Genomic DNA, 12,619 nt, shown 5'->3' on the forward strand with positions numbered 1-12,619 from the left:
TCCGTCTTGTTGATGCTAAGCTTGAAGTATTTTTGCTAATTTTCTTTCTTCCAATTTATTGTATGTAGTCATAATAATTCGTAAAAATTCGTTAAAATTCAGGTTCTTCTATTTTCTCATATCTACTTGTCGTATGGGGTTTTGTGATTTATCTGGCATATTTCCATAATGGGTTTCCATAGTGTGACCGTTATTTCTCCTACACCATGAGCTGGAGTTTGACCACGGCAGGGGATACAACTTTGAGGACTTTGAAGGGGCCCATCCATTTGTGATCTAGCTTCTTGGTTGGGTGGTCTGTGGTGTAGTTTTGGGTACTGAGCCAGACTTGATCGCCTTCTTTGTACTCAGGCACCGCTTCTCAATTTCAGTTGTAGTAGCAGGCCATCTCCTCCACCGCATGCTCTAGCACCACCTTTGCCTCCTCCTGCATTTTCATCATTCTCAAGGTGAATGCGTCTGTGGCTTCGACTTCTGATACACACATAGGTTCCGTCCCCATCCTGGGGTGTTGCCCAGTGTCAAGCTCGAAGGGGGTGCGGTGGGTGGATGCATGGATGTGGTTGTTATGGGTGAATTCCACTAGCAGGAGCCAGTCCACCCAGTCATCCTGGTGGTGGTTGATGAACAGTCGGAGGTAGGCTTCTATCTCTTGGTTCACCCGCTCTGTCTGTCCATCTGTCTGCAGGTGGTACAGTGCCGAGGGGGTTAGCTTGACTGCTAGGAGGGCCACTAGCTCTTTGGAGAACTGAGAGATGAAGGCACTTCCCCTGTCACTGAGAATCTCCTCTGGGAGTCCATGATGTTTCCAGAAGAGTTGGGCAATCCCTGCTGAGTCCACTGTGGTGACTGTGGGGATTGCGTGAATGTGCTTGGAGAGGCGGTCCACCATGACTAGGATGGCATTGTAACCCTTCGACTCAGGGAGCTCTCTGATCATGTCTATGGAGATTACCTGCCAGCGGCGGGTGGGGACCATGTTCAGCATGAGTTTCCCTACCTTCCGTGAGGGGAACAACTTGACCCGGTTGCAGGCGTCGCACCCTGCTATGTAACAGCCTACGTACTCTGCCATCTGGGGCCACCAGTAGTCATGGGAGATGAGCTCCAGGGTTTTCCACCACCCTGGGTGTCCCGCCACCTGCACATCGTGGTGTAGCCACACCAGGTCATGGCAGAGTTGTGGGTCTTTCGGGACATATACCCTCCCCTGGTAGAGGACCAACTTTCCATCTCTGCTCCATTCATCTGTCCTGAGGGTTCCATCTCCCAGCTCCTTCAGCACTTTCACCACCTTCCCGTCGTGGTCCTTCGCCATGTGTATTCTTTCCAGGATGGCTGTTTCTTCTCCTTCCATGTGACAGCCTCAGTTGCACAGGCTTCAAACCACCCTGGCTGTAGGCGGGTCAGGCTTTTGTTGTCATCTCTCCCTTTTGGGTGGTCAACACGGTGGGAGAGAGCGTCCGGTTTCCCCATGAGCTTCCCTGGTTCGTGGATGAGGGAGAAGTGGAAGCAGGACAGGAACAGTGACCACCACGCTGTAACAGGTCTAGGGGGGTAGGTCTCTCTCTATCTCTCAAGTAGATGTGGGTCCTGCGAGTACGGTGCTGATACTCTGTCTAACCTCTAACTAACTGTCTGTACAGTTGTCATGGAAGAGTCCGATACAAATATAAAAGGAAAGTCACATGTGTGAATGAATGAAAATCGTAAGGAAAATAAAGAAAAAGCCATATCTCCTCAACCACTCCACCAAATCCGACGATCTTAAACTCGTCAGAACCACCTCCACAGTCTCTACAACTCCTACTATTACCACGACTCACCAATCCTAGTCCCTGATGCAGTAGGGGGTGAAATGTGTGATAAGTGTTGGTTTGACCTGCACGGACTTGTCCCCACAACAACGCTTGGCGGCAATTCAGCCGCTGCATGGTGCAGAAATAGCCTAGGTTTCAGTGGTCAGTGTAGATGTCAACCTTCTCCTCTACTCCTTCTACGAAATGGCACCACTCTTCTAGCACTCTGACTATCACAAGCATTTCTTTGTCATAGATTTTGTAGTTGCATTCCACCTTGGTGAAGCTCTTGGACATGAAGGTGATAGGGTGGAACTCGCCATTGGTTTGGAGCTGGGACAGGATGGCACCCATGACGAAGTTGGAGGTGTCACACTCGAGTTTGTAGCAGCCGGAGTCAGCGGGAAAAGCAAGGATGGGGGCAGAGGTGATGGCATCTTTGAGGGTGCTGAAGGCATGCTCTTCATTCTCCCCCCATGTCCAAGCTTTTGCTTTGCAGGTCAGGGCATGGAGTGGCTGTGCCATCTCAGAGAAGTCCTTGATGAAGTGATGGTAGAAGTTTACGAAGCCCAAGAAGGATTGTACTTCCTTTACCTTCATTGGCACAGGCCAGTCAAGGACTCCTCGGACCTTCACTGGGTCCATGGCAACACTGCCCTTGGAGATGACAAGTCTGAGGTACTCAGTGTAGCACCGCTCGAACTTGCACTTCTCTGGTTTGAGGAAGAGCTTCCTCCTTCACAGCGTCTCCAACCTTCCCACATGACCTTCCGGTGTTCCTCCAGGGTGGATGTGAAGATCAGGATGTCATCCATGTAGCAGATAACAACCTCCCAGTCGATGAAGCCTGGAGGATATCGTTCATCATAGTCTGGAAGGTTGCTGGGGAGTTGCACAGCCCGAAAAACATCACTGTGGGTTCAAACAGGCCCCGGTTGGTCGCAAACACCGCTTTCCACTCATCGCCATCTTTGATCTGCACATTGTTGAACCCCCAGTGCAGGTCTAGCACCAAGAAATACTTCACGCTTTGAAGGTGCGTGAGGACATCAGAGACGAGTGGGAGGGGGTATGAGTTGTTGACTGTTATCTCGTTGAGCTTTTGATAGTCCTGGACCAGGCACAGGGACCTGTCCTTCTTCTTGACAAAGAATACAGGGGTGCCCATTGGCAATTTTGACAGGCATATGTGTCCATTCCACAGGTTCTCGTGTAGGAACTTGTCTGGTTCCTTCTGCTCTGGTCTGGACAGGGGGAAAGTCTTGCCCCTGGGGAGCTTGGCATCTGGGGTTAGGTCGATGGCATGGTCCCAAGGCTTTCGGGGGGGCAGCATGTCAAAGGCTTCCTTTGAGAACATGTCCTGGAAGTCTCTGTAGTGCTCGGGTACTAGTTCTTCCAGCGTCAATGGCTTTGCCTGTCAAAAACCCGGGATGGAAAGGGGGTAAATGCGTGAGTCCGAATGCAGGCAGGGCTCAACTAGAGGGGGGTCCGAGGGCTCCAGTGGTGAACCGAAGCTTCTCAGGGAGCCCGGTTCTGCTGGATGGTACAAGAGGCTCTAAGAAGGATGCGGCCTCAGCGACTCGGAGGGAGTGCTGTGCCTCCGTTACGTCTCAGTTAGTCCTTGTATTTCTTATGTCTGAGGTATCTTGTAGAACGGGAACGGGGATCACTCAGAGGGACTTTGGGTGGCATTTTTAGTTGAGATTAGAACTGAGGAACTACAGGTTCTAATCTACGGGTATTTATAAAGGAGAATGGGGAGGACTTAGTCAAAGTCCGAAATGACAAATGGGACAACACCGAAAGGTCCCGAACGATATCTTAAACGGGGAACCGAGGTGTCGGGCCAAGGAGGGTGGAGTTGGAGGCCGGAAAATGAATGGGGAAGACAAATGGGTAAAGGGGGTTGGCCGACTGAATGGTAGGAAGAAGGTAGTCGTGCTAAAAATGGAAGGTGACTAATAAGTGATAACGTGAGGGAGATCACCGAAGGATGCGGGTAGCTCCGCAAGCGGAGTTGCGTATCCGAAGGATGTTAGGTGACTCCAATAAATGAAGTGGGTGGAGGAATGGTTTAAGGGCATATCACGGGATGTTGGAGGTCCGTCAGAATATCGGAGCAAATCCGGGGTCTCCGAATGTTCCAACTCGGGACCGAGCTTCCGGGATGGGAGTGGCCAAGGTTCGGTGTACCGCAACCAGACCGGAGCTGAGACAGTCAGGAGGGAAGGTGACTTGGAGAGTGGGGAGGCATGGTGTAGGGGATGGTGAAGTTGTTAGGAAGGTGTGGTGTGGTGGGAGTGCGCGGGGTCGGGATTCCAGGATATGACATTGCCTCTGCATCCTGGGCTTCCTCTGCTAGGCATTGGGATGGCGTCATTGTCGCCCTCAGATTGTGTCCCCATTCTGGCAGGATTATGGCAGTGTAGATCCCATCCCCTGGTTCTACTTCAGGGGTCTGTTCGACAGCTGTCTGCAGCGATCAGCAGGAGGAGGGGCAACGAGACATGGCAACCTTCTGCTGTGCCCAGTTGTCATATCCATTCCTGGCCATCGACTTCCGGTCCCTCTGATCCCTCCGGCCTACCTCCGCTCCTTCTTTACAACCTCAGAGCTCCCATATTCCGCAATCCTCTCGGTACCCCTCGATGGTCACCACCCCCTCCTTTCAATTTATTACCAACGCCTCCCTAAGTACGGAGCCCCAAAGACTTCCGGACAGCTCCAACGTCCGCTAGCGCACCCCTGCCTCCGCTGGGCAATACACTCACCTGCCCTGCAGAGCCCACCTTCGGGCCCATCCCTCCTTTCCGTTAACCCCGCGACCCGACTCGTCGGTAATATTCAGTCGGCTAATGTTTAACCCCATTAGCTCCGCTCCGTTCGGCTCTGCCATTTGCGGACCATCCTTGCTGTAACCATATATATCTCCAGCTTGTACATAGGTTACACCTCAGTAATAAAATCAACTAGAGTTACCCCCTTCGGTTCTGATTGCCAGTCAGTAAGTTAGGGCACGGACGTGTCACTAGGCACAGCGCTCTTGGCATAAGTCGCTGAGGCCAAAGCCCTCCGCTACGGAGACTCTCCCTCGTCTCGAATCTGGTCTCTGACACCAGTCGACCTCTGGGTTATGATGCAGCAACCATGAATGCCCGATGATGAGGGGCTGCTGCCCCAGGTTAGCCACAGTGGAGCGGGCCCGCTCTGTGTGTTGGCTGAAAGTCAGCAAGGCTTCCAGCTCTTCAGTGATGGCCCCATTTTCGTTGGGTGTCCCATCTACATTGTGCACTGGGATGGGTTGGGGGAGTGGGGTCGTCTCGAGCCCATGCTTCCAGACGAAGTCTGGACTTACGAAGTTTCCAGTCGTGCTGGAGTCTCACAGTGCTGACATGGCGACCACGATGAGGGATGGTAATGTGGTCACCTTCACTTTCATGTTGAGGGAGCAGGGGGACTGTTTGGTGAGCATGTAGATGGCGGGTGGGGAGACAGCCACCTCAGATGGTGGGCCAGCAGCTCTCACATCTTTCCTGGTTGAGGATGCGGTTTTCCTCTGTTTCTTGGCAATCACCTGGTGGAATTTGGATGATGGCGCAGATTCGCATGTATCTCGGTATTTACACTGGGTACTATTGCTCATAGGTGGCCAGGACACATCCCTCACCGGTTGCCTTCCTGAAAATCCTCTGGGGGGTCTGCCTCCTCTCCCTCTTCGTCCCTCTCAGGTGTCCCCATTAGCTGGCTTCTCAGCCCTTCTGCAAGTGCTCGAAGGTCCTCTGGATGCATGCAGCATATTTGGCAAACCTTCGTGTGGGGGCAGTCTCATGCGAGTGCCCAGGGGCATTGCAGTTATGGCACAGCCCTCGCCACTGGTCTGCCCTTGAGCAGTCAAGGTCCATTGGCTGGGGGGGTGGGACTGGAGGGCATGGGGCTGTGGTCATGGGGGCCACAGGGGCAGCAGCGAGTTGCAGTGGGGGTCCGGGTGATGGGCATGCAAAGGGTTGGGAGGCTGGTGGTGGCGGTCTCGTGGGGGGAAGGGGTGGTTTGAACAGGGGGAGACGGGGTTGTGTCGCCTGGAAGCACTGCCACTGGTTGTCGAGAAGGGTGGCTTCTCGTTTCCATTCTGCCCAAGCCCTTGGCATGGGGCGCAGGTGATAGATGCTCTCGCAGAGCCGCACATTGATCGCTTGCTCAAAGCAGTCTATCAGTCCTACATCACCTAGCTGTGAGGGGGGGGCCATGGATCTCGAACTCCTGAATGATCCTATCCACAGAGTCATTACCTTGCCACAGGGTGGCGAGCTTCTGTTGGGCGGTGGCTTTGCGATTGGGGTCTTGGAACATGGCATCGAGCTCTGCCATGAACTCATCCATAGTGATCACGGGGGATCCTGCTGTCAGCAACGCGATCGTGCACTGTCGCCCATGCCCCCACAGCTCCTCCTTTCATGTACAATAAGATGACGAGGATTTAGGACAGAGTGTCAGGGAACTCTGCCACATGGACGTGGAAGTAGATCCCACATTCCACCTTAAAGCAGTCAAGGTCCTCACTCGTGCCAGCAAAGGCTGTTAGAACGGGCAGATTCAGATGACTCCGGAGTGGAATCGGAGACTTAGCGTGGAGGGACCTTGGCCTCAGCGACTCAAGCGGAGCGCTGTGCCATTGCTGTTTGTCCATTTGGTCCTTAATTTCACAGTAGGTGAGCAGGAAGTCTCTAGGGGGCATTTCAGGTCGATTTCGGACTGAACCAAAACAAGTATGTACAAGTGCCGATATATATAATGGAGGGGGCAAAAGCACAAGGAAAACAAAGGGTAACCGAATCGGAACGAAGATGTCCGAACGGGAACAAAGGGTAGAAGAAGCGGAGCGGTACCGAAGGTCATAAGGCAGGACCTGTGATACGTCCGAAAAGAGGTAGGGAGGGCGAGGCCCAGAGGGGCAGGAGGATGAGGAGAAGTGGGGATGATGACTAACTGGCTAGAATGGGAAGAAGCAGTAGTCCAAATAGGGATGAGGGGTAAACGCGAGAGATACATTACAAGCAGCGAAAGTGCCAAAGGCGATCCGCAAAGCTCGGGGGTTGCGGAGATTACGGAGCTTACGGAGGCGGGGTTGAAAGTCCGAGGGATATTGGCAATGGTGTTTACGTAGTATGAGGTCACCAATGCAATGGACTAAGACCGAGGTGGAGTCAAAGTCCGAGGTAGGGACTATGACGGAGGCTCGGAGCAAAGGTACAGGCGGTGTCCGAGTATGAAGTACGGGACAGCGGTGGAAGGTCGTAACTTGGCGGGAGGGTGGCGGAGGAGTACCAGAGGGAGGAGAGAGGAGAAAGGTAAGGGGGAATGAGAGGCGGAAAGGAGAGTCAGGTCCGAAGGTGAGTATCGGAGCGGACGGGGGAAGCATAGGAGGGTGATGGGAGGGTGGAGGTGTTGTGAAGGAGGAGCGGAGTAGGAGGAGGAGGAGTAGTTGGAGGGTGGCGAGAGGGGCGGTGTTCGGTCCGAGGTGAGTATCGGAACGGACGGAGATAGGGGAGAGGGAAGGAGGAGCAGAGGTGGCATGGGGGGTAGAAGGAGGTGTGTTGCCAGGACCGGAGGTGAGTATCGGAACGGCAGCGGTAGGGTATGACTCCGGAGGTGAAGAGGGTGGAGGTCCGGAAGTCGGGTCGGGGTCGGGTATGCACGGATATGACACTTGTTGCCAGTAAGTAAATTAGGGCATGGACGTGTAACTTGGCACAGCGCTCCTGGCTTGAGTTGCTGAGGCCAAAGCCCTCCACCATGGAGACAAATCCTTTGTCTCGATCTGGTCTCTGACACATGCATCATGTATGGAAACCACCAGAGGCAGTTCCTGCTAACTACCACGACTTGCTACAAACTACCTTGTGCATTGTCTCTTGTAACAACCCCTTCTGTGACTCAGTTGAACACGTGTGTGTGTGTGTACAACCTTCAATATGCCCTATATGCCTGGTTATGTCGAGTCTTCTGGTGGTTCTCACCGCATGGACTTGAAGTCGCAAGTCGAAGCCTCACAACTTGTATATCATTCACTGGAACCCGTATCCTACAGGACATCATCGCCTAGCTCTCGCTCCAGTGTTCAACGGACAACATCACATTATGGTATTCGGGATCATGACTGCTCTGAGACTCATATTCCCATGATGCCGGCATGCTTGTTGCATGAGTGCCAAGTAGCTGCCCATCAACCATCTGGTCCCTCCCCTGTCAGTCATCGTACCTCACCGCCAACGGTACGTTCCCTTTGGGAACACCAAGTCACTGAAGGCCCCACTAGCCATTCCTTACTGGGCTCTCATGATTATAACCCACTACCGGTACGTTCGTACTACAAACACCAAGTAACCGATAGCAACAATATGGGATCTTCACACAACATACAAGTCGCAACTGTGCAGGTACACTCCCCTGAGGAGTGCCAAGTACCCATGGCCAACCTATCTATCCTGGCATCCCCAACTACTTGTAATCAAACCCACCTCATTCCATTGTGAACCATGATCAATGCGGATTCGATCATCTACTCTCATACATGACTGGGACCTCCCATTGATTACACGTCCCATTAAGGTACAAACAAGATCTTGCGATCATCTTCCAGCTACAAGAATGGTTTGAGAAGGGAGAAATTCTCCCCATCCTCATAACAGAGGCATTCTAAGATTCATCCTCGATTTCCATAGGAGCTGGCCCAGAGTTGGGGTTGCTTTTGGGTTCAGATGTGATGGTTGCTTCATGATCTGGCCAATTCAACGCATTGGGTGTCTTCTTTCAGGCAATCATCTTGAAGAGCCACATGTTGATCTCCATTGATTTAGCTATGAGAGCCTCCAGCATATTAGGAACATCCACTATAAGGCATCCTTGAATTGTGCTTGGAGCCCATCAAAGTAGATCAACCTGATATCATAATCTGAGTGTTGGCAGTCAACCAGGATGCATTTTCAGTGGCCTTCTTGATAACCATGTGACAGAGAGAATGAAGCTTTCAATGGGCTGTTTCAACATAGTCAACATTGCTGAAGTGCTTCTCAAATGTGGCCTTGAGATTCACATAAGACTGCAACAGAGCCGGATTTGTCAGGGACGGCTCGAGGAAGGCAGAGGTAGCGGCGTAACGCTCGGCGCTAGCGGCCCAGATGGCAGCAGGGCGGTGAGACCGTATAGTGGATAGCCCTTACTCAGGCTTACGTCCCTGTGTGGCTTAGGCTGAAGCGGGAAATGTATTGTTATTAGGGTGGGAAGCCAGACTAAACTAGGGTACTTGCCTGAAGCGGGAAATGAGAAGAAGGTTACTTCTTCGGTCCTGCTTCGGCTTAGTTTATATACATGTGTGAATGGGTCACGTGGGGTTGCCACGTCACCCTCGGACGAAGCCAGGTTACTGCGGGTGGTTCCGCAGTCGATCCCGAGTGTTGGAGGGGAAGTACAAGTAGAAGTGCGCGGCGCATCCGGCGTTGCGGTGCCCCTATGGGGTGCTCAGCGTTGGACACATCCGTGCTACAAGGGTAGGAAAGAAAGAGAGGTCATCTGTATAAAGATAGAAAAAGAGAAGAAGGAAAGAAGAGAGAATGAGGGGATGAGACAAAAGGAAAAGGAGGTGGCAGCAGCGGCGGCGGCGGCAGCATGCCCTGACAGGATTGGAGCGAGTGACCCCCATAAACCACTTAGACATGGTCTCATTCTTCAGCCAGGCCCCAAAAAATGTGGTTCTCATGAAATCACTGTTGAATTGGTTTGGGAAAAGCATGAATCAGGACTCAATCTCAGCAATATAAGCTCGGACACCAGAGGGTTTGCCTGTGAAGGCCATAGGGTCGGGAAACTTTGCAGTAGGATTAGCTATCACTGTAATTATGGAAGCAGGGGCCAGAGCAGGAGCAGGATTGGGAGCAGCAGCAACATTCTGAAGATGGATCTGAAATGTTTCCATTAGAACTTGTTGGTGTTGCTGTTGAGCTTGAATTGCAGTCATCAGGTCCTGGTGCTGAATCACCTGTTGCTGCAGGAGATTCAATAGAACTCCTGGATTGAATGTGGCCAGGTCCTCAGGAGGGGCACTAGGGCCAGGGGTTGACATTGACACATCAGAAAAAGACATGGAGTATCCAGGAGTTGCGTGTTAGTGGAGCTGATCAAACTGTTATGTGCCTTGCAGAGTTTAAGACTAGGATGGAAGGGAAAGACAAGGTCACAAGATCATGAGGAAACAAGACAAGGGAGGCAAGGGCTAGACACTGAGATTGATTGAGGTGAGTAACCAGTGTTGATCAGCTGAAGGGACCACCTTCAGTGATCAACTATCTATATACACACATGGACAACAACTTGGACTAGACCGATGACAATCTGGACTGGTTCTCTGGACTGTTCCGAGACTGGATGGGTGCTAACTAAGTTGAGCCCACAATGAGTCCATAATTCTGTTGGTGTTACATCTTAACCGTAACACTAAGGACAGGGTCTGGCACCGAACATCACACACACCCAGTCCTGAGGCTGGGTGTCAGAGCACAGCCCCTGACCCCACACACCCTCAGGTACCCTTCCCCTATGTTCTCCTATTTTTCCCTTCACTATTCCACAATCCCGCATGCATGCAGACCCGTGGGAACGTTCTGGGCAAGTTACTCACCCAGAAACCATCACAGCCACAACCGTGGGAACTTTCTGGGCAAGCAGCTTGCCCAGAATCTTCCCATGGGGGGTGCCAATTATGGAAAGTTGGCAAAGAGCCGAAAACTGTATAGTGTCAGGGATGCATCCGGGGTAGAGGAGGCCTGGGTGAGATGCCTGACACTAGAAGTCTCACAGGGTGTGGAGCAGGCGTGCGTACTGGCAGGCCTGGCTCAGGAGACAGTCCCTGGCCACTCAGACTGAAGTGGAAAAGGGTGAGAAGAAGGCTACTTCTTCAGTTCCCACTTCAGGTATGTTTATATACATGCGGCTTGGGTCACATGATGGGTGCCATGTCATCCTCGCATACAGCTGCAGTCACCCAGGTGTCCCTGTGGGGGATCCTGAGGGCGTCCGCTGTGAACGCACGAGCTGGACATAGTGGGGGGTCGCCCAAAGCACCCAGGCTGGGCGTGTCGTGAGCACGCTGCGGGTGGGTCAATGGTACATTGATACAGAGAAAGGTCATCCATGTAGAATAAAGAGAAAATAAAGAGAAAGTGAAATAAATGAAGAGGAAGTGAAATGGGGAAAGAAAGAAAGAGGAAGGGGGGAGGAGGTAGGAGAGGACTGGGTGGTGGGGTACCGGGTGAAGTGGGGCCAGGTGGGGCCGGGTCAGGCAGGTGTGCCCTGACATATAGTTCCCAGCTCCCATTTGTAGCGGCTTCACAGGAGGTTGAGAAGGTTACCCTTCTTCTCAACTCATTTCCTGTGAAGGCTGGGGCTAGCCCCCTCAGTGAGTTTGAGGATCTCGGACTGGGACTAGATACCCCAGCGACTAGGAGGATCCCCCTGGGCTCATCGCGGAACGAGGGCTGGGCCCTGACACCGGGCTGTCCCTGAGTGAGGACCGAGCCCTGACAACTTGCTGAAACACAATGTGGCCGGAAGCAGAAGGTTGTTCAAGTGGACTTTCTGTGTACTTGTACTTGTGGCAGCATACCAAGCAAGGAGGAGGCTGCTAATGGTGGTGCAATCAATTGTGATTATGCAGATTGTGAAACAGGCTGGGTACATGTAAGGAAGGGGTCCTACTATTTTATTCATTTGTTATTTTCTTGTTGTAACCATGTATTTACATATGTGTGGCCCAGAGTCAAGTGAAGTCCCCACTCTTCTCCTCACCCACATCAAAATACCAAGTTGTTGGAAGTTTGGGTGGTCACGAGACCTAAAAGTTTGGACATTCTGGGAATCAAACCACAGAACTCTGCATTGGTCCAAGCTGGTGTGTTGCCATTACACCAAACACCCCTTCTAGGCCAAGGTGGTTTCCAACACAAGTTCTGTATAACTTAGTTCTCGACTGCCTGGGGATTGAAGAGGCACCAAGGCTGGAACTACACCAGCCTTTCAGTACACAATGATCCATGTCTATTCCCACAATTAGCTAATATAAGTGTCACCATTACAGTATCATCTTGACTGTGTTAACCTCAGACAAACACAGATGAAGTGGACTTGTGAGATTTGCCAGAAGCGGAAGCGAGACAAGAATAACCAACTGAAATGTCATTATAAAATATATCTCATGCTTGTATTTAGGGGTGACCGCAGCAGAACCGAACCACGGTTTGGTTCTGATTTGGTTCTATGATGGTTTGGTTCTGGTTCTGAATGTTGGGGGATATTGTGAACCAGTTCTGAACCGAACTGAACCACAGAACCATCAAAGGATTTAGCTATTGAATGTAATGTTAAGCACACATTCATACAATTTTTTCATGGAAATTTTACAAAATCAATGCATTCAGGGTTGGCTGAGAAATTGAAAAACAAAAATCTATACACCCTCCCTTCAGCAAATGGAAACTCTCTGTGGCAACAAAAGTGAGTGGCATACAGACCCTGAAAATCCTATGCTGGGTAAAGATGGTAAACTGCGTGATGCTGCTGATAAACCGGACCAGTTTGTCTACAGTCCTTCAGTCCTCCTGCCAAACCATATCTCCAATTCTGAGGGCTATGACCCAGATGATGACTTGCCTGCTTCTTTTCGGATGGCTGAGAGACCCAAATGGATTATCAAGCATATCACTCAGGAAAATCCAATTGAAGTGTTCGAACAGCAAAAACTTGCTGCAAAGGGAAAATGTTACGGGGATGGG

At 51.6% G+C, this 12,619-nt stretch overlaps 1 protein-coding gene and 1 pseudogene across 2 annotated transcripts; both read right to left on the bottom strand.

The window, feature by feature from the left end:
• Positions 1-9,588: 9,588 nt before the first annotated feature.
• EI90DRAFT_3018404 (uncharacterized protein) lies at positions 9,589-9,936 on the bottom strand (the record flags this gene model as incomplete). Its single annotated transcript, XM_039057230.1, has 1 exon — positions 9,589-9,936. The coding sequence occupies one exon, from the start codon at positions 9,934-9,936 to the stop codon at positions 9,589-9,591; it is 348 nt and encodes a 115-aa protein (XP_038913116.1).
• A 1,755-nt stretch (positions 9,937-11,691) lies between these two features.
• EI90DRAFT_t183 lies at positions 11,692-11,765 on the bottom strand (annotated as a pseudogene). Its single transcript has one exon. The product of its transcript is annotated as a tRNA-OTHER (tRNA).
• Between the last annotated feature and the right edge of the window lie 854 nt (positions 11,766-12,619).

Source organism: Cantharellus anzutake (genome assembly GCF_015039405.1).
Source record: "Cantharellus anzutake strain C23 chromosome Unknown EI90scaffold_44, whole genome shotgun sequence".
NCBI lineage: Eukaryota > Fungi > Basidiomycota > Agaricomycetes > Cantharellales > Hydnaceae > Cantharellus > Cantharellus anzutake.